This window comes from Triticum urartu, chromosome 6 (assembly GCF_003073215.2).
Source record: "Triticum urartu cultivar G1812 chromosome 6, Tu2.1, whole genome shotgun sequence".
In the NCBI taxonomy this organism is placed as follows: domain Eukaryota; kingdom Viridiplantae; phylum Streptophyta; class Magnoliopsida; order Poales; family Poaceae; genus Triticum; species Triticum urartu.
The window spans coordinates 188,363,890-188,383,217 of NC_053027.1; the positions used below are offsets into that span (position 1 = coordinate 188,363,890).

General features: G+C 51.2%; 1 protein-coding gene across 2 annotated transcripts; it reads left to right on the plus strand.

Moving 5' to 3' along the window:
• Positions 1-17,521: 17,521 nt before the first annotated feature.
• LOC125517146 lies at positions 17,522-18,440 on the plus strand. Of its 2 annotated transcripts, XM_048682338.1 has the most exons (3): positions 17,522-17,757; positions 17,832-17,967; positions 18,056-18,440. In XM_048682338.1, the coding sequence occupies exons 1-3, from the start codon at positions 17,633-17,635 to the stop codon at positions 18,284-18,286; spliced, it is 492 nt and encodes a 163-aa protein (XP_048538295.1). In that variant the 5' UTR covers positions 17,522-17,632; the 3' UTR covers positions 18,287-18,440. The 2 variants fall into 2 exon arrangements, with proteins under 2 accessions (XP_048538295.1, XP_048538294.1); XM_048682337.1 differs by having other exon boundaries at positions 17,832-18,440.
• The last annotated feature ends 888 nt before the right edge of the window (positions 18,441-19,328 follow it).

Below are 19,328 nucleotides of genomic sequence, written 5' to 3' on the forward strand. Positions count from 1 at the left end.
TGATGAAGATCCAGCAGCACGATGGCATGGTGGTGGAAGCAACAGTGATCTCGGCAGGGCTTCGCCAAGCACAGGGAGAGGGAGGAGTGTCACGGGAGGGAGAGGGAGAGGCCATGGGCTAGGGTGCGGCTTCCCTCCCCCCCCCCCCCCCCCACTATATATAGGGTCCCAAGGGGGGCGCCGGCCCTAGGAGATCCAATCTCCAAGGGGGGCGGCGGCCAAGGGGGTGGCTTGCCCCCCAAGCCAAGTGGGGCGCCCCCCCCCCCACCCCTATGGTTTACAACCCTAGGCGCAGGGGAGGCCCAAGGGGGGCGCACCAGCCCACTAGGGGCTGGTTCCCCTCCCACTTCAGCCCATGGGGACCTCCGAGATAGGTGGCCCCACCCGGTGGACCCCCGGGACCCTTCCGGTGATCCCGGTACAATACCGATTACCCCCGAAACTTTCCCGATGGCCGAAACTTGACTTCCTATATATAAATCTTCACCTCCGGACCATTCCAGAACTCCTCGTGACGTCCGGGGTCTCATCCGGGACTCCAAACAACTTTCGGGTTACCGTATACTAATATCTCAACAACCCTAGTGTCACCGAACCTTAAGTGTGTAGACCCTACGGGTTCGGGAGACACGCAGACATGACTGAGACGACTCTCCGGTCAATAACCAACAGCGGGATCTGGATACCCATGTTGGCTCCCAGATGCTCCTTGATGATCTCATCGGATGAACCACGATGTCGAGGATTCAATCAATCCATATACAATTCCCTTTGTCAGTCGGTACGTTACTTGCCCGAGACTCGATCGTCGGTATCCCAATACCTCGTTCAATCTTGTTACCGGCAAGTCACTTTACTCGTACCGTAATGCATGATCCCGTGATCAACCACTTGGTCACATTGAGCTCATTATGATGATGCATTACCGAGTGGGCCCAGAGATACCTCTCCGTCATACGGAGTGACAAATCCCAGTCTCGATTCGTGCCAACCCAACAGACACTTTCGGAGATACCTGTAGTGTACCTTTATAGTCACCCAGTTACGTTGTGACGTTTGGCACACCCAAGGCACTCCTACGGTATCCAGGAGTTGCACAATCTCATGGTCTAAGGAAATGATACTTGACATTCGGAAAAGCTATAGCAAACGAACTACACGATCTTTGAGCTATGCTTAGGATTGGGTCTTGTCCATCACATCATTCTCCTAATGATGTGATCCCGTTATCAACGACATCCAATGTCCATGGTTAGGAAACCGTGACCATCTATTGATCAACGAGCTAGTCAACTAGAGGCTTACTAGGGACATGGTGTTGTCTATGTATCCACACATGCATCTGAGTTTCCTATCGATACAATTCTAGCATGGATAATAAACGATTATCATGAACAATGAAATATAATATAATAATAACCAATTTATTATTGCCTCTAGGGCATATTTCCAACAAGATCTAGATCTACACCAAATTGACCAATGGCCTAAACCATCTACCTGAACTCATCATTGTCAATTGCATTGAACGGTATTGCTGCACTGCATATAACAGAGACACATCTTAGCATAGGAGGGCAGCAAACAATCTACAATTCAATTGGAAAAAAACAGGGCAGCAAGCTCTTACCATGTGTATACACCCATCTTGCAATGTACTCATGTGCTCGAAGTGATCTCTCCTCCCATGCTGCCTTGTTAATCTTCATTTGCTTGAGTCTTGCTTCTCCGGATAACTTGGGGTCAATTGTACGTGTCCACTTATCTATAGGACCTAACACATGAGGTTGTGAGCTACCAATACAAGTGAGTTCATCATCATCTCGAGCTTGACCTTGAGGAGTAGAAGATGCATCAATAACAACAGCATCTCTCACAGCCTTCTTGTGCTCATACTTTTTTTTGCTTCTTTGATGCCTTTTCTTCAAAAGCTTTTAAGCAAGCTTCTCTAGCTTCTTGTGGGCACCGCAGGCAGGTCCTCACCGCATTTGAGTTTGCCGCAATGTGTTGCTTCAGCCGGTAAATACCTCCCGTGAAAATCTGACTGCAGAAATTGCACTTCACTCTCTGAGGATTGTTAGGATCAGCAAGCTGACCATAAGCCCAACCCATATCATCGGAATTCCTCTTCAGAATCTTTGCTCTCTCTTCTGTTGTTGTTGCTGCAGCAGTAGCACCAGCACCATCTCCTCCTGACTCCATACTAGTAAAATAGTACTAGAAAAATTCCTCTTTAGTGCCTACCTTTGCAGCTTTGCTATTCCTAAACAAACCACTAAGTTGTTGATGTCTGCTCCCTGCTTAAGCAAAGACCAATGAGGCAATGAATGAAACAAAGAACTGAACTAGAAGTCTAGAACAACAAAGAAACTACTGTTGCAGTGCTGCATGCCTGCTTATGGATGAGAACTGAAGAAAACATTAGAGGAGGATCTATGGATCTAAGGAACAGAGGAGGAGAAGAGGAGCTGAGAAGGAGGAGAGGAGAGGTGAAGATCCTCACCTAAACTGGTAGGAGGGGACGTCCAGGAGGAGGAGGAGCTGCCCGTGGCCAGATCCAGTGAACTGCCAAGGAGGAGGAAGAACGCCAGGAGTTGCCGCTGGATCCAGAGCAGGAGCAGCCGCCACAAAACTCTCTTCGTTCCCCTCTTGTGGATCTTATAACCCATGCCGAACAGGCCTGTTTTGGGCCAAGCCCTTTATACCCCTTGTGGCCCTCCAGCCCAACCGTTTTCAGAGCTTTTCCATCGCTTTTCCATCGAGTAAGAGCGCTTAGCGCACGCTTAACCAGTGCCTAGCACTAAAGCGACGCTTAATTGCCGCTAAAAACCGCTAAACGCTAAAATCACCGCTAAGGTCAGAAGCGAAGCGTTTACTCAGCGCTCGGCGCTTAAGCGCGATTAAGCGGCGCTTAAAAATGCTTTCCCGAACATTGCATAAGATTGTTTCGCTATTTCATACAAGTGTTTTTTGATTATTTCACTAATAAAAATGTATTTCACTCATTTACGACGAACTAATTTCACTCATTTGAAAAAAATTAATGTCACTAATTTTAGAACACATATTTAACTGATTTGAGAAAACATATTTCAGTCATTTTGTAAAGATGGATTTAGGCCCATTCAAAATTATTTCATAAAACTAACTTCACTGATTTGATTTCACTCGTTACAAATAACTCATTTCAAGTATTTCAGAAAAACTGATTTCACTCAATTCAAAAAATTATCAATTCACAAATCAAATTCGCTTGCTCATAAAACAGGTTTCGCTCGTTTAAAAAATTATATTTCACTCATGTAAAAAAATGATTTCACTCAATTCATAAAATTGGTTTCAGTTAATTAAAAAAACTATTTCACTTATTTCAGAAAAAAAAAATCATATGTATGCAAAATAGATTTCACTCATTTAAAAAAAATGGTCTCACTGAATTCAAAACACCTATTTCAGTTATTTCAGGAAAAAAATTCGTATGTATGCAAAACAGATTTGACTCATTTCAGAAAACTTGTTTCACTCAATTCGAAAAACCTATTTCACTCCTTTCAGAAAACCGATTTCATCTCATTTCAAAAGTTCAAATTTAAACATGTTTGAAATGTATTCGAGAGGGATCTCGTTCTAAAGGTCTTGGTGCCAGGAGTTCAAATATATATAATTTTTTTTGAAAGATCCAGCAATGTTGGCGTTTTCATTGATCATAGCAGAAAGCAACGGAAAAACAACAAAGGTGGTGAGGATCCTAGGATCAAAGGTTTAGGGTTTTGGAAGTGCCACACACGGCCAAAAACCCTAGCAACAAGAGTGGGTTTATCTCTCACGGGGGGTCCCCGAAGGGGCTCTCTAAGCATGCAGCTCTTGTGGTTCACCATAGCTCGATGCTTTCTCGTATGCGCTTGATGATACCCGCCACGCACGGTAGTTGCTGCCTGAAAGTGTTGTTGTTTCTCTCCCGCCAAATCTCCTAGCAAGCAAGCCAGCATAGCGTCCGCACTCCCTTTCGCCATCAGTGCGGGGTCTGCTCCAGGATGCCTTGCACGATTGCGGTGGAGCTGTCATGGCGCCAGCTCTCGACTGGGGTGAGGGCCGAGCAGCTGTGCCATAGTCCCAGCTCGGCCCACACACGTCCGGTTTCCTGGCAACTCCAAAAGAGATGGTGCGACGACTCCAGGTTTCTGACGCAGAGCTGGCAGAAATAAGCGTTTGCCCAGCCCCGCCGTTGTAGTCTGTCATTGCACCATAGCCGGTCCTGGAGAAGCAACTAGGCAAAGATCTTGATTTTGCCCGGCGCCCAGGCCTTCCAAACCAGCCGGTGGAAAGGGGTCATTGTTCTCCCCTGGAACTGTGCCAGGTAGGCCGACCTCGCTGTGTACTTTCCTGAGCTCGCTCTACTCCACGATAGATCATCCGGCACTCCTGGCTGCAGCTGCGCGTCCGTCCCCTGGAGTAGACGATGAAGGGTGAGGGCATCCGGCAGGAGGTGGCGGTTGTCGCCGTGGGCGAGGTCGCGGATCCACGTGTCGTCTCTTAGGGCCTCCCGCACCAATCTGTTCTTGCGCCGCGAGTAGCTAAACAGCCTTGGGAACTGTTGCGAGAGGCAGCCCTGGCTGATCCATGGAGAGAGCCAGAAAGAGGCCCGAGCCCCGTCGCTGATCGCAACGCTGGTGGAGGCCGCGAAGAGCGCCTTGTCCGCGCCGTCGCAAGGCAGCTTGGTGCCCACCCAAGGCCGCTCCGGGTGGTGCCAGGCAGTCCAGAGCCAGCGCAGCCGTAGCGCTCTGCCAAAACGCTGCAGGTCTGGGATGCCCCGGTCACCGTGCTCCGTCGGGGCGCAAACCGCTGGCCAGTTGACTTTGCAGTTGGCGCTAGAAACCTCGTCGTCCTGGCACCAGAGGAAACGACATCTACACTTGTCGATCTCTTTGAGAATTTTTTGTGGGACACGAAGGACGGTGAGGATGAAGGTTGGCATGGCACTCAGCACACATCTGACGAGGACACGGCGGCCGGCCATCGGTAGCAGCTTTCCCTTCCAGCCCGCAAGCCTTGCCTTGATCCTGTCGATGATGAACTGGAGGTGAACCAAGCGCAGGCATCCCGTCAAGACCGTCAACCCAAGGTATTTGATGGGGAAGGGGGTGATGGAGCCTGCAAAACCCTGTAGCACCTCCTCGACGTTGATGTTCTCGCAACGGATCAGCGAGACCGTGGATTTGGCTGGGTTAATACAGAGCCCCGTTGCCTCGCCGAAATCACTAAGGATGAGCAGCAGGGAGTCTACCTCTTCTCGTCTAGGGTTTATGAAGATAATCGCGTCGTCTGCGTAGAGGCTTACACGAAGCGCCAGGTCGCGACCTGGGAGGAGATGCAACAGCTACTGGTCTACCGCCGCCGTGATGAGGTGGTGCAGTGGGTCGATGGCCAAAATGAAGAGGAATAGGGAGAGCGGGTCTCCCTCGCGCAACCCACGGTGATGGAGGATGATTGGGCCGACAGAACCATTGAGAGAGACCGCCGAAGAAGCCGCGACGAGTAGCCGAGCCACCCAGTCCCGCCAGCGCGCACTAAACCCTAGCTGTTGGAGTAATTCCAGCAGGTAATCCCAGGAGACGGTGTCGAATGCCTTTGCTATGTCTAATTTTACTAGCAGGCCCGGCGTTTTGCGACGGTGAAGGGCGCGGACGGAGTTCTGAACGAAGAGAAAGCTGTCGTGGATGCACTTCGACCTTAGGAATGCCATTTGCGCCTGTGAGATGATGGAGCCAATGACTGACGCCAATCTAATCGAGAGAACCTTGGAGATGAGCTTGGTTATTGAATGGATCAAGCTGATGGGCCTGAAGTGTGTGATCTCCGTTGCCCCATCCTTTTTTGGCAGGAGAATGATTGTAGCATTGTTGATCGCCGCCATGTCACCGCCTGAGAGATTGTAGAATTGGTGGAAGACGGCCATGACGTCGGTCTTGATGATGGACCGGCACGAGCGGAAGAAAGTGCCATTGAAGTCGTCCGGCCCCGGGGCCTTCTCTTGCGGAGATTTGCAGATCGCCGCCCATACCTCATCCTCGGTGAAGGGGTTTTCGAGGCTGGCTGTGGACACGGACGGTAGGTGAATGGCCTCCCAGTTGATGGTTCGGCTGCGAGGCGGTTTTGTGCCCAGCGAGGATCGGAAATGCTCATGAATGATTCGCTCCTTGTCGCCGTGGGAGGTGACGATGGAGTCTCTGGTGTGAAGGGCATGGATGAAGTTTTTTTGGTGCCGTGAGTTGATTTTTGCCTGGAAGAACGCCATCCTGGCGTCGCCCACGCGTAGCCAGGTGACGTGCGAGGCCTGTCTCTTACGCGCCCTCTCGATGGCGGCGAGTCCAAGGACTCGCATCTTGAGCCTTTTCCGCAGCTGGAGCTCATCTACTGTCAGCTGCCTACTCTCCTGAGCTATGTCGAGGCGTAGCACGATCTCGATTGCGATATGCATTTGAAGCTTTGTCTCATTGAAGAAGCCCCTAGCCCAAATCTTCAGGTCTCGGGCCACTCGCGTGAGCTTTGTCCTGATTCTCTTGAAAGCACAGCTAGAGGCGACCGGGCGATCCCACGCCCTCTGCACCATAGTGTGGAAACGAGGAAATCTCGGCCAAAAGGACTCGAAGCGGAAGCGAGCCGTGCGGCGAGGGGCCGCCGCCTCCGACAGCAGCAACGGGCAGTGGTCCGAACACGAGGTGGATGCGGCGTGGAGAAGGTAGGAGGGAAACATGGAGGCCCAGGCCATGGTACAAAAGAATTTATCTATGCTAACTAGGGTTGGAGACGCGCGCTCGTTGCTCCACGTGAATCTTCAGTTCTTGCACTTGATCTCCTTCAGCCCTGCCACGTCGATCGCAACATGAAATTTTCCCATGATCCTACGGTTTATGTTGGTGTTGCTTTTGTCGCGCGCCTCGTAGATCAGGTTGAAGTCACCGTTGATGAGCCAGGGGTCGTTTGAGGGCGGAGTAGCCTGCGCTAGCTCGGCCAGGAAATCATCCTTACTACTGTCGTCGACCGGCCCATAGACTGTCGTCAGCCAGAACGTAGCACCGCTAGCGATGATGGTGATCTTGGCGGTAATGGAGAAGCAGCCGATGGCATGCGATAGCACCTCTACTCGATTCTTGTCCCAGAAGATTGCGACGCCGCCCCTCATGCCCGCGGTGGGGAGGACGACGCAGTCGGCGAGCCGCGCTCCTCCAGTTTCCCTAACTAGTGCCCTGGTCCATTCATCGATCTTTGTTTCCTGTAGGCAGAGGATGGAGAGTCTATGTGCCTCCGCCGTCTCCAGAACTACTTCTCGCCGGGCCGGCGAGTTCAAACCCCGTACATTCCAGCTCATTATCGGGAAGTTTGTATCACTCATGGGGAAACAAAAGATAGATCCGACAACTAGTACTACTTGAAGTTAAACACGGGTACACCACCATCGGGCCGGGGGCTCACCGGCGGCCACCAACAGGCCCCAAATTCCGTCAGTGAACAACTACACCTCGCTCACTAAGGAGGCCTATACTATTACAATGCATGATGAAACCTAACTCAACCCAGCCTAGTGCATGGGGTCGCCGGAGACTGATACCATTAGGAAACACTAACATGGAGAGGTGGTGGCCAGCGAGGCCTCTCCGTCTAGACCGTTCATGCCCGCGGCTATCTTGAGCGCCGCGGCGTCGAGGTTGGTGAGCTTTGCAATGGCCTTGATGTCGGAGTCAGACAGGGGCTCGTCGAACCGGCGGATCAGCGCCTCCACCGCCATGGCCGTCATGGTATCTTTGGGCCCGAGGATGCCGAGCCCGTGGACGATGCGGAGCGTTGCCCGCTGGCTGACCGAAATGGTGGATGGGTTTTTCGCCTGACGGGCGCTCTAGCGAGACGGCGCCGCGGTAGGCCTAGAGCGGGAAGCCGTCTTGGCGCGGGCGGGAGGCTTGCCCAGCGCGGATGGCGCGGTGTTGACAAACAGCTGGCACGCGTCACCCTCCCCGTTCGCGTCGGCAATCTATAGGTGACACACCTGGGAGGTCACCACGCCGAGCTGCATGGAGTGGGTGGTGGACGGCCTGGGAGTGTGGCGGGCGAGCGACAGGGCCGGGCCTGTTGGAAATATGCCCTAGAGGAAATAATAAAAGGATTATTATTATATTTCCTTGTTCATGATAATTGTCTTTTATTCATGCTATAATTGTGTTATCCAGAAATCGTAATACATGTGTGAATACATAGACACCAACATGTCCCTAGTAAGCCTCTAGTTGACTAGCTCGTTGATCAACAGATAGTCATGGTTTCCTGACTATGGACATTGGATGTCATTGATAACGAGATCACATCATTAGGAGAATGATGTGATGGACAAGACCCAATCCTAAACATAGCACAAGATCGTATAGTTCGTTTGCTAGAGTTTTTCCAATGTCAAGTATCTTTTCCTTAGACCATGAGATCGTGTAACTCCCGGATACCGTAGGAGTGCATTGGGTGTACCAAACATCACAACGTAACTGGGTGACTATAAAGGTATACTACGGGTATCTCCGAAAGTGTCTGTTGGGTTGACACGGATCAAGACTGGGATTTGTCACTCTGTATGACGGAGAGGTATCTCTGGGCCCACTCGGTAATGCATCATCATAATGAGATCAAAGTGACCAAGTGTCTGGTCACGGGATCATGCATTACGGTATGAGTAAAGTGACTTGCCGGTAACGAGATTGAACGAGGTATTGGGATACCGACGATCGAATCTCGGGCAAGTAACGTACCGATTGACAAAGGGAATTGTATACGGGGTTGCTTGAATCATCGACATCGTGGTTCATCCGATGAGATCATCGAGGAGCATGTGGGAGCCAACATGGGTATCCAGATCCCGCTGTTGGTTATTGACCGGAGAGCCATCTCGGTCATGTCTACATGTCTCCCGAACCCGTAGGGTCTACACACTTAAGGTTCGGTGACGCTAGGGTTGTAGAGATATGAATATGCAGTAACCCGAAAGTTGTTCGGAGTCCCGGATGAGATCCCGGACGTCACGAGGAGTTCTAGAATGGTCCAGAGGTGAAGAATTATATATAAGAAGTGCAGTTTCGGCCATCGGGAGAGTTTCGGGGTCACCGGTATTATACCGGGACCACCGGATGGGTCCCGGGGGTCCACCGGGTGGGACCACCCATCCCAGAGGGGCCCATGGGATGAAGTGGGGAGGGGAACCAGCCCATAGTGGGCTGGTGCGCCCCCCTTGGCCCACCCCCTGCGCCTAGGGTTGGAAACCCTAGGGTGGGGGGGCGCCCCACTTGCCTTGGGGGCCACTCCACCCTTGGCCGCCGCCCCCCTAGGAGATCCCAAATCCTAGGGCGGAGCCCCCCCTTGGGGAGCCTATATAAAGGGGGGAGGGAGGGGCAGCCGCACCCTTGACTCTTGGCGCCTCCCTCTCCCCTGCTACACCTCTCCCTCTCGCAGAAGAACGGCGAAACCCTGCTGCGGTGACTGCTGCATCCACCACCACGCCGTTGTGCTGCTGGATCTTCATCAACCTCTCCTCCCCCCCCTTGCTAGATCAAGAAGGAGGAGACGTCACGCTGACCGTACGTGTGTTGAACACGGAGGTGCCGTCCGTTCGGCGCTAGGATCTCCTGTGATTTGGATCACGTCGAGTACGACTTCCTCATCCCCGTTCTTTGAACGCTTCCGCGCATGATCTACAAAGGTATGTAGATGCAATCCGATCACTCGTTGCTAGATGAACTCATAGATGGATCTTGGTGAAACCGTAGGAAAATTTTTGTTTTCTGCAACGTTCCCCAACAGTGGCATCATGAGCTAGGTCTATGTGTAGTTCTCTTTGCACGAGTAGAACACAATTTTTTGTGGGCGTAGATGTTGTCAACTTTCTTGCCGCTACTAGTCTTATTTTTCTTCAGCAGTATTGTGGGATGAAGCGGCCCGGACCAACCTTACACGTACGCTTACGTGAGACCGGTTCCACCGACTGACATGCACTAGTTGCATAAGGTGGCTGGCGGGTGTCTGTCTCTCCCACTTTAGTTGGAGCGGATTCGATGAAAAGGGTCCTTATGAAGGGTAAATAGAAGTTGACAAATCACGTTGTGGCTTTCACGTAGGTAAGAAAACGTTCTTGCTAGAACCCTATTGCAGCCACGTAAAACTTGCAACAGCAATTAGAGGACGTCTAACTTGTTTTTGCAGCAAGTGTTCTGTGATGTGATATGGCCAAAGTTGTGATGAATGATGAATGATATATATGTGATGTATGAGATGTTCATGCTATTGTAATAGGAATCACGACTTGCATGTCGATGAGTATGACAACTGGCAGGAGCCATAGGAGTTGTCTTTATTTTTTGTATGACCTGCATGTCATTGAGAAACGCCATGTAAATTACTTTACTTTATTGCTAAACGTGTTAGCCATAGTAGTAGAAGTAATAGTTGGCGAGCAACTTCATGGAGACACGATGATGGAGATCATGATGATGGATATCATGGTGTCATGCCGGTGACAAGATGATCATGGAGCCCCAAGATGGAGATCAAAGGAGCTATGTGATATTGGCCATATCATGTCACTATTATTATTTGATTGCATGTGATGTTTATCATGTTTATGCATCTTGTTTACTTAGAACGACGGTAGTAAATAAGATGATCCCTCATAATAATTTCAAGAAAGTGTTCCCCCTAACTGTGCACCATTGCGACAGTTCGTTGTTTCGAAGCACCACGTGATGATCGGGTGTGATAGATTCCAACATTCACATACAACGGGTGTAAGACAGATTTACACATGCAAACACTTAGGTTGACTTGATGAGCCTAGCATGTACAGACATGGCCTCGGAACACAGAAGACCGAAAGGTCGAGCATGAGTCGTATAGAAGATACAATCAACATGAAGATGTTCACCGATGTTGACTAGTCCGTCTCACGTGATGATCGGACACGGCCTAGTTAACTCGGATCATGTTATACTTAGATGACTAGAGGGATGTCTATCTAAGTGGGAGTTCATTGAATAATTTGATTAGATGAACTTAGTCTAAAATCTTTACAACATGTATTGTAGATCAAATGGCCAACGTTGTCCTCAACTTCAACGCGTTCCTAGAGAAAACCAAGCTGAAAGACGATGGCAGCAACTATACGGACTGGGTCCAGAACCTGAGGATCATCCTCATAGCTGCCAAGAAAGATTATGTCCTACAAGCACCGCTAGGTGAAGCACCTGCTCTCCCTGCAGAACAAGACGTTATGAACGCTTGGCAGACACGTACCGATGATTACTTCCTCGTTCAGTGCGGCATGCTTTACAGCTTAGAGCCGGGGCTCCAAAAGCGTTTTGAGAGACACGGAGCATATGAGATGTTCGAAGAGCTGAAAATGGTTTTTCAAGCTCATGCCCGGGTCGAGAGATATGAAGTCTCCGACAAGTTCTTCAGCTGTAAGATGGAGGAAAACAATTCTATCAGTGAGCACATACTCACTATGTCTGGGTTACATAACCGCTTGACTCAGCTGGGAGTTAATCTCCCGGATGACGCGGTCATTGACAGAATCCTTCAGTCGCTTCCACCGAGCTACAAGAGCTTTGTGATGAACTTCAATATGCAGGGGATGGAAAAGACCATTCCTGAAGTATTTGCAATGCTGAAATCAGCAGAGGTAGAAGTCAAAAAGGAACATCAAGTGTTGATGGTGAATAAAACCACTAAGTTCAAGAAAGGAAAGGGTAAGAAGAACTTCAAGAAGGACGGCAAGGGAGTTGCCGCGCCCGGCAAGCAAGCTGCCGAGAAGAAGCCAAAGAATGGACCCAAGCCCGAGACTGAGTGCTTTTATTGCAAGGAAAGTGGTCACTGGAAGCGGAACTGCCCCAAATACTTAGCGGACAAGAAGGCCGGCAAAACGAAAGGTATATGTGATATACATGTAATTGATGTGTACCTTACCAGTACTCGTAGTAGCTCCTGGGTATTTGATACCGGTGCAGTTGCTCACATTTGTAACTCAAAGCGGGAGCTGCGGAATAAGCGGAGACTGGCTAAGGATGAGGTGACGATGCACGTCGGGAATGGTTCCAAGGTCGATGTGATCGCCGTCGGCACGCTACCTCTACATTTACCTACGGGATTAGTTTTGAACCTCAATAATTGTTATTTAGTGCCAAGTTTGAGCATGAACATTGTATCAGGATCTCGTTTAATACGAGATGGCTACTCATTTAAATCCGAGAATAATGGTTGTTCTATTTATATGAGAGATATGTTTTATGGTCATGCTCCGATGGTGAATGGTTTATTCTTAATGAATCTCGAGCGTAATGCTACACATATTCATAGTGTGAGTACCAAAAGATGTAAGGTTGATAATGATAGTCCCACATACTTGTGGCACTGCCGCTTTGGTCACATAGGTGTCAAACGCATGAAGAAGCTCCATGCAGATGGACTTTTAGAGTCTCTTGATTACGAATCATTTGACACGTGCGAACCATGCCTCATGGGTAAAATGACCAAGACTCTGTTCTCAGGAAAAATGGAGCGAGCAACCAACTTATTGGAAATCATACATACTGATGTGTGCGGTCCAATGAGTGTTGAGGCTCGCGGTGGTTATCGTTATGTTCTCACCCTCACTGATGACTTGAGTAGATATGGGTATGTCTACTTAATGAAACACAAGTCTGAGACCTTTGAAAGGTTTAAGGAATTTCAGAGTGAGGTTGAGAATCAACGTGACAGGAAAATCAAGTTCTTGCGATCAGATCGTGGAGGAGAATACTTGAGTCATGAATTTGGCACACACTTAAGAAAAAGTGGAATAGTTTCACAACTCACGCCGCCTGGAACACCTCAGCGTAATGGTGTGTCCGAACGTCGTAATCGCACTCTATTAGATATGGTGCGATCTATGATGTCTCTTACCAATTTACCACTATCATTTTGGGGCTATGCTTTAGAGACTGCCGCATTCACTTTAAATAGGGCTCCGTCGAAATCCGTTGAGACGACACTGTATGAATTATGGTTTGGGAAGAAACCAAAGCTGTCGTTTCTAAAAGTTTGGGGATGCGATGCTTATGTCAAGAAACTTCAACCTGAAAAGCTCAAACCCAAGTCGGAAAAATGCGTCTTCATAGGATACCCTAAAGAAACTATTGGGTATACCTTCTACCTCAGATCTGAAGGCAAGATCTTTGTTGCCAAGAATGGATCCTTTCTAGAGAAGGAGTTTCTCTCGAAAGAAGTAAGTGGGAGGAAAGTAGAACTTGATGAAGTATTACCTCTTGAACCGGAAAATGGCACAACTCAAGAAAATGTTCCTGAGGTGCCTGCACCGACTAGAGAGGAAGTTAATGATGATGATCATGAAACTTCAGATCAAGTTGCTACTGAACTTCGTAGGTCCACAAGGACACGTTCCGCACCAGAGTGGTACGGCAACCCTGTCTTGGAAATCATGTTGTTAGACAATGGTGAACCTTCGAACTATGAAGAAGCGATGGCAGGCCCGGATTCCGACAAATGGCTGGAAGCCATGAAATCCGAGATAGGATCCATGTATGAAAACGAAGTATGGACTTTGACTGACTTGCCCGTTGAGCGGCGAGCCATAGAAAATAAATGGATCTTTAAGAAGAAGACAGACGCGGATGGTAATGTGACCATCTATAAAGCTCGGCTTGTCGCTAAGGGTTATCGACAAGTTCAAGGGGTTGACTACGATGAGACTTTCTCACCGGTAGAGAAGCTAAAATCCGTCCGAATCATGTTAGCAATTGCCGCATTCTATGATTATGGGATATGGCAAATGGACGTCAAAACGGCATTCCTAAATGGTTTCCTTAAGGAAGAATTGTATATGATGCAGCCGGAAGGTTTTGTCGATCCTAAGAATGCTGACAAGGTGTGCAAGCTCCAACGCTCGATTTATGGGCTGGTGCAAGCATCTCGGAGTTGGAATATTCGCTGTGATGAGATGATCAAAGCGTTTGGGTTTATGCAGACTTATGGAGAAGCCTGCATTTACAAGAAAGTGAGTGGGAGCTCTGTAGCATTTCTCATATTATATGTAGATGACATACTTTTGATGGGAAATGATATAGAGCTTTTGGACAGCATTAAGGCCTACTTGAATAAGAGTTTTTCAATGAAGGACCTTGGAGAAGCTGCTTATATATTAGGCATCAAGATCTATAGAGATAGATCAAGACGCCTCATAGGTCTTTCACAAAGCACATACCTTGATAAGATATTGAAGAAGTTCAATATGGATCAGTCTAAGAAGGGGTTCTTGCCTGTGTTGCAAGGTGTGAAATTGAGCTCAGCTCAATGTCCAACCACGGCAGAAGATATAGAAGAGATGAGTGTCATCCCCTATGCCTCAGCCATAGGTTCTATTATGTATGCCATGCTGTGTACCAGACCTGATGTAAACCTTGCCGTAAGTTTGGTAGGTAGGTACCAAAGTAATCCCGGCAAGGAACACTGGACAGCGGTCAAGAATATCCTGAAGTACCTGAAAAGGACTAAGGAAATATTTCTCGTTTATGGAGGTGATGAAGAGCTCATCGTAAAGGGTTACGTTGACGCTAGCTTCGACACAGATCTGGATGACTCTAAGTCACAAACCGGATACGTGTATATTTTGAATGGTGGGGCAGTAAGCTGGTGTAGTTGCAAGCAGAGCGTCGTGGCAGGATCTACATGTGAAGCGGAGTACATGGCAGCCTCGGAGGCAGCGCATGAAGCAATTTGGGTGAAGGAGTTCATCACCGACCTAGGAGTCATACCCAATGCGTCGGGGCCGATCAAACTCTTCTGTGACAACACTGGAGCTATTGCACTTGCCAAGGAGCCCAGGTTTCATAAGAAGACCAGGCACATCAAGCGTCGCTTCAACTCCATTCGTGAAAATGTTCAAGATGGAGACATAGATATTTATAAAGTACATACGAACCTGAATGTAGCAGATCCGTTGACTAAACCTCTCTCTAGAGCAAAACATGATCAACACCAGAATTCCATGGGTGTTCGATTCATCACAATGTAACTAGATTATTGACTCTAGTGCAAGTGGGAGACTGTTGGAAATATGCCCTAGAGGCAATAATAAAAGTATTATTATTATATTTCCTTGTTCATGATAATTGTCTTTTATTCATACTATAATTGTGTTATCCGGAAATCGTAATACATGTGTGAATACATAGACACCAACATGTCCCTAGTAAGCCTCTAGTTGACTAGCTCGTTGATCAACAGATAGTCATGGTTTCCTGACTATGGACATTGGATGTCATTGATAACGAGATCACATCATTAGGAGAATGATGTGATGGACAAGACCCAATCCTAAACATAGCACAAGATCGTATAGTTCGTTTGCTAGAGTTTTTCCCATGTCAAGTATCTTTTCCTTAGACCATGAGATCGTGTAACTCCCGGATACCGTAGGAGTGCATTGGGTGTACCAAACGTCACAACGTAACTGGGTGACTATAAAGGTATACTACGGGTATCTCCGAAAGTGTCTGTTGGGTTGACACGGATCAAGACTGGAATTTGTCACTCCGTATGACGGAGAGGTATCTCTGAGCCCACTCGGTAATGCATCATCATAATGAGCTCAAAGTGACCAAGTGTTTGGTCACGGCATCATGCATTACGGTATGAGTAAAGTGACTTGCCGGTAACAAGATTGAACGAGGTATTGGGATACCGACGATCGAATCTCGGGCAAGTAACGTACCGATTGACAAAGGGAATTGTATACGGGGTTGCTTGAATCCTCGACATCGTGGTTCATCCGATGAGATCATCGAGGAGCATGTGGGAGCCAACATGAGTATCCAGATCCCACTGTTGGTTATTGACCGGAGAGCCATCTCGGTCATGTCTACATGTCTCCCGAACCCGTAGGGTCTACACACTTAAGGTTCGGTGACGCTAGGGTTGTAGAGATATGAATATGCAGTAGTTGTTCGGAGTCCCGGATGAGATCCCGGACGTCACGAGGAGTTCCGGAATGGTCCGAAGGTGAAGAATTATATATAGAAAGTGCAGTTTCGGCCATCGGGAGAGTTTCGGGGTCACCGGTATTATACCGGGACCACCGGATGGGTCCCGGGGGTCCACCGGGTGGGACCACCCATCCCGGAGGGCCCCATGGGCTGAAGTGGGGAGGGGAACCAGCCCATAGTGGGCTGGTGCGCCCCCCTTGGCCCACCCCCTGCGCCTAGGGTTGGAAACCCTAGGGTGGGGGGGACGCCCCACTTGCCTTGGGGGCCACTCCACCCTTGGCCGCCGCCCCCCTAGGAGATCCCATCTCCTAGGGCCGGCGCGCCCCCTTGGGGAGCCTATATAAAGGGGGAGGGAGGGGCAGCCGCACCCTTGACTCTTGGCGCCTCCCTCTCCCCTGCTACACCTCTCCCTCTCGCAGAAGAACGGCGAGGCCCTGCTGCGGTGATTGCTGCATCCACCACCACGCCGTCGTGCTGCTGGATCTTCATCAACCTCTCCTCCCCCCCTTGCTGGATTAAGAAGGAGGAGACGTCACGCTGACCGTACGTGTGTTGAACACGAAGGTGCCGTCCGTTCGGCGCTAGGATCTCCGGTGATTTGGATCACGTCGAGTACGACTTCCTCATCCCCGTTCTTTGAACGCTTCCGCGCGTGATCTACAAAGGTATGTAGATGCAATCCGATCACTCGTTGCTAGATGAACTCATAGATGGATCTTGATGAAACCGTAGGAAAATTTTTGTTTTCTGCAATGTTCCCCAACAGAGCCCATGTCGATGTCGTCGTTGATGCCGCTGCCAGCGCCTGCCTGGTCGGTGAAGCTAAGCGGCCTGTCCATGGTGGCCGATGTCGCCCTGTCCACTGTCTCCGCCCTCGTGTCCACCCTCGGCGGGAGCGCCAGCTCCTTGTCGACCCCGTTGAAGAAAGCGACCACCGGGTCGTCATCCTGCACAGTGCCCGAAGCCTGTGGCAGAGACCGGGGAGGCGCGAGCAACGGATTGGAAGAGGTCGCATGCGTGCGCGAGGAGGACACACCGCGGGAGCGGCTTGATCCAGCCCCTCCCCCAGAGCGGCGCCCCCTGGGGCGTGGTCCGAGCGCCTGTCCTTGGAGGGGCCATGTCCACGGCACGAGGTTGGGGTGCGGCTGCGGTGGTGCACAGAAGCGGGGCGTGGCGCGGCCGGCTCCTTGCCGCGGCTTCGCCCGAGGAGCGTGTCCTTCCATGACCTTCGCTAGCCGCCACTGCCATCGCTGTCGTGGCTGCGCCTGTGGCCCACCGATGGCATGCCCTTGCAACCCGAGGACGCAACTTGCGCAGGCGGGCGCAAGCGCGGCCCCAGGTCCTGCGTAGCGCAAAGCACACTAGGAAGCATCAAGTAAATTTCTTCGGGACGAAGGCACTCCTGAGTCCTGACTCCCCGGCCAAAGGCAATCCTGAGTCCCGACTCCCCGGCCAACCTGAGCGCTGTCAATATATTAGGCTGTGCACAGTCCACACTTCACATCTTCACGGCTCCATCTCACGCCCAGCCAGTGGATCATCGCGGCCTCTGCCCCAGCGACGCATCGATGGCACTGGCGCCACGACCACTGGCCACCACAGTTTTCGTCTGCCGGATGATGGCGGTCGTTCTGCAGGCCGCGGCCTTGACTTGCGTTGTGCTCGCAGGCGACCTCTGGTTCTCGACGTTCATGTATGCTACTATGCCACCTCTCTGGCTTCTTCTAGCTATCTGTTCAACCAACACCACTTCACTTTGGCATGCAGATTCCTCAAAGCTCTCCTGGCGGCGGAGCTGGCCTTGAACGCGGCGCGACTGATCTACGACGCGGCGCAGGTCTTCTTCCAGAAACCGCTGCCGGCCTTCCGCTGGCAGATGATGGGGCTCGTCGCCGCTGACTGGGTACCGTCCAGTAGTATTCTCTTTCGTGCTCGCCGGCTCGCGCAACCATATCTGTCGACCTACGAGTGCGTGCATGCATGGATTGCAGGTGATGATGCTCCTCCTTTCCGCTGCTGGGTCGAGCTCCCTCGCCGTGGAGGACTTCGTCCAGAACAACATGAGGCGTTGCGCGTGGCTGCATCCCGGGACGTGCGAGCGGTACAAGGCCTCCGGCGTACTTACCTTGCTGGCGTGGGCTTTCACTGCTCTGGTCGCCTGCGTTATGCTCCGTCTGCAAAGGATCTGGGATGAAGACGCCGCCGCCGCCGCCGATGCGTGATGGGCGGTCAACTTCTACGTAAGCATGAGAGATTTATTTGATACTAGGACTGGTAAATAGTTTAGTTCGGCTACTATCGCTACGACGTCACAATGTGTACGTACGTGTAGACGTACTACCCCCCTATGATTATGATGATATATTATTCCCCGTATGTGATGCTTAAGTTTGGTTGTGGCTCACTTTGAAGATAACGTTTGCCGGTGGTCGGTTGCCGGTTGTCTGTTGGTAAGGGCATCTCCAGCCGTTGTGTCCTCCAAGAGGCATTTTTTTTGCCGTTTAAGGGGTTGCCGGCGGAAATTTTGGCTTAAGGATGAATTTCTTTCCAGCCGTGTCCACCCTCAAGGGAGGAATGACACAGCGAGCCCGCGCCCTCGCCCGCCGCGTCCGCCGTCCAGGCTGCGCCCGCCGTCCAGGCCACGGCTGTCCCGTTCGCGCCCGCCCCAGGCCACGTCCGGCCCCGGCATCGAACCGAGCTCCTGCAGCACGTCGAGGGAGGAGGGCAGCTCCACGGGCTGCCACCATTACCGCCGATGCTCCTCGCGACGTCCAGCTCTGGGCCCTTCCGCTTCCTCCCCGGCGCGTCCCAGGCCTCCTCGGTGGTGCAGCAGCAGCGCGTCGGCGGCGAGGAAGCAGGACGCGGCGGTGAGCGCGGCGCGGTGGGAGCTTCGGAGCGAGGCGAGCGCGAGGGAGACCGCGTTGAGCACGTCGAGTGCCTTGACGGAGCGGTCGAGTAGGTCGGGGGCCAGGCGGTCGGCAGGGGGCCTGGCGAGGGCGTCCACGGCGTCGAGCAGCTTGGAGAGGAACGCCAGCGAGAGCACCGGCCCCTGGTGCTGCGCCGCGGAGGGGGAGTGGGCGGCGGGGGCGGCAAGTCGATCGGCGAGGGGAGGGCGAGAGGAGGCCGCGGCAGGGAAGGCGGCCACCGGCGGGAGCGGGGCCGCGGTGGCCGGTGAGGGGAGGGCGAGGGGAGGCTGCGGAGGCGCGCCCCCTGGCGTGCGGCGGCGAGGAGGAGTCCGCGATGGTGGGTGGTAGGTGGCGGAAG

Excerpts from the sequence above, each read along its gene's own strand:
- LOC125517146 (XM_048682337.1), top strand. The coding sequence starts at position 17,633 with ATGGCACTGGCGCCACGACCACTGGCCACCACAGTTTTCGTCTGCCGG. Across the intron at positions 17,758-17,831 it reads CTCTGGTTCTCGACGTTCAT|ATTCCTCAAAGCTCTCCTGG; the intron begins GTATGCTACTAT and ends TTTGGCATGCAG.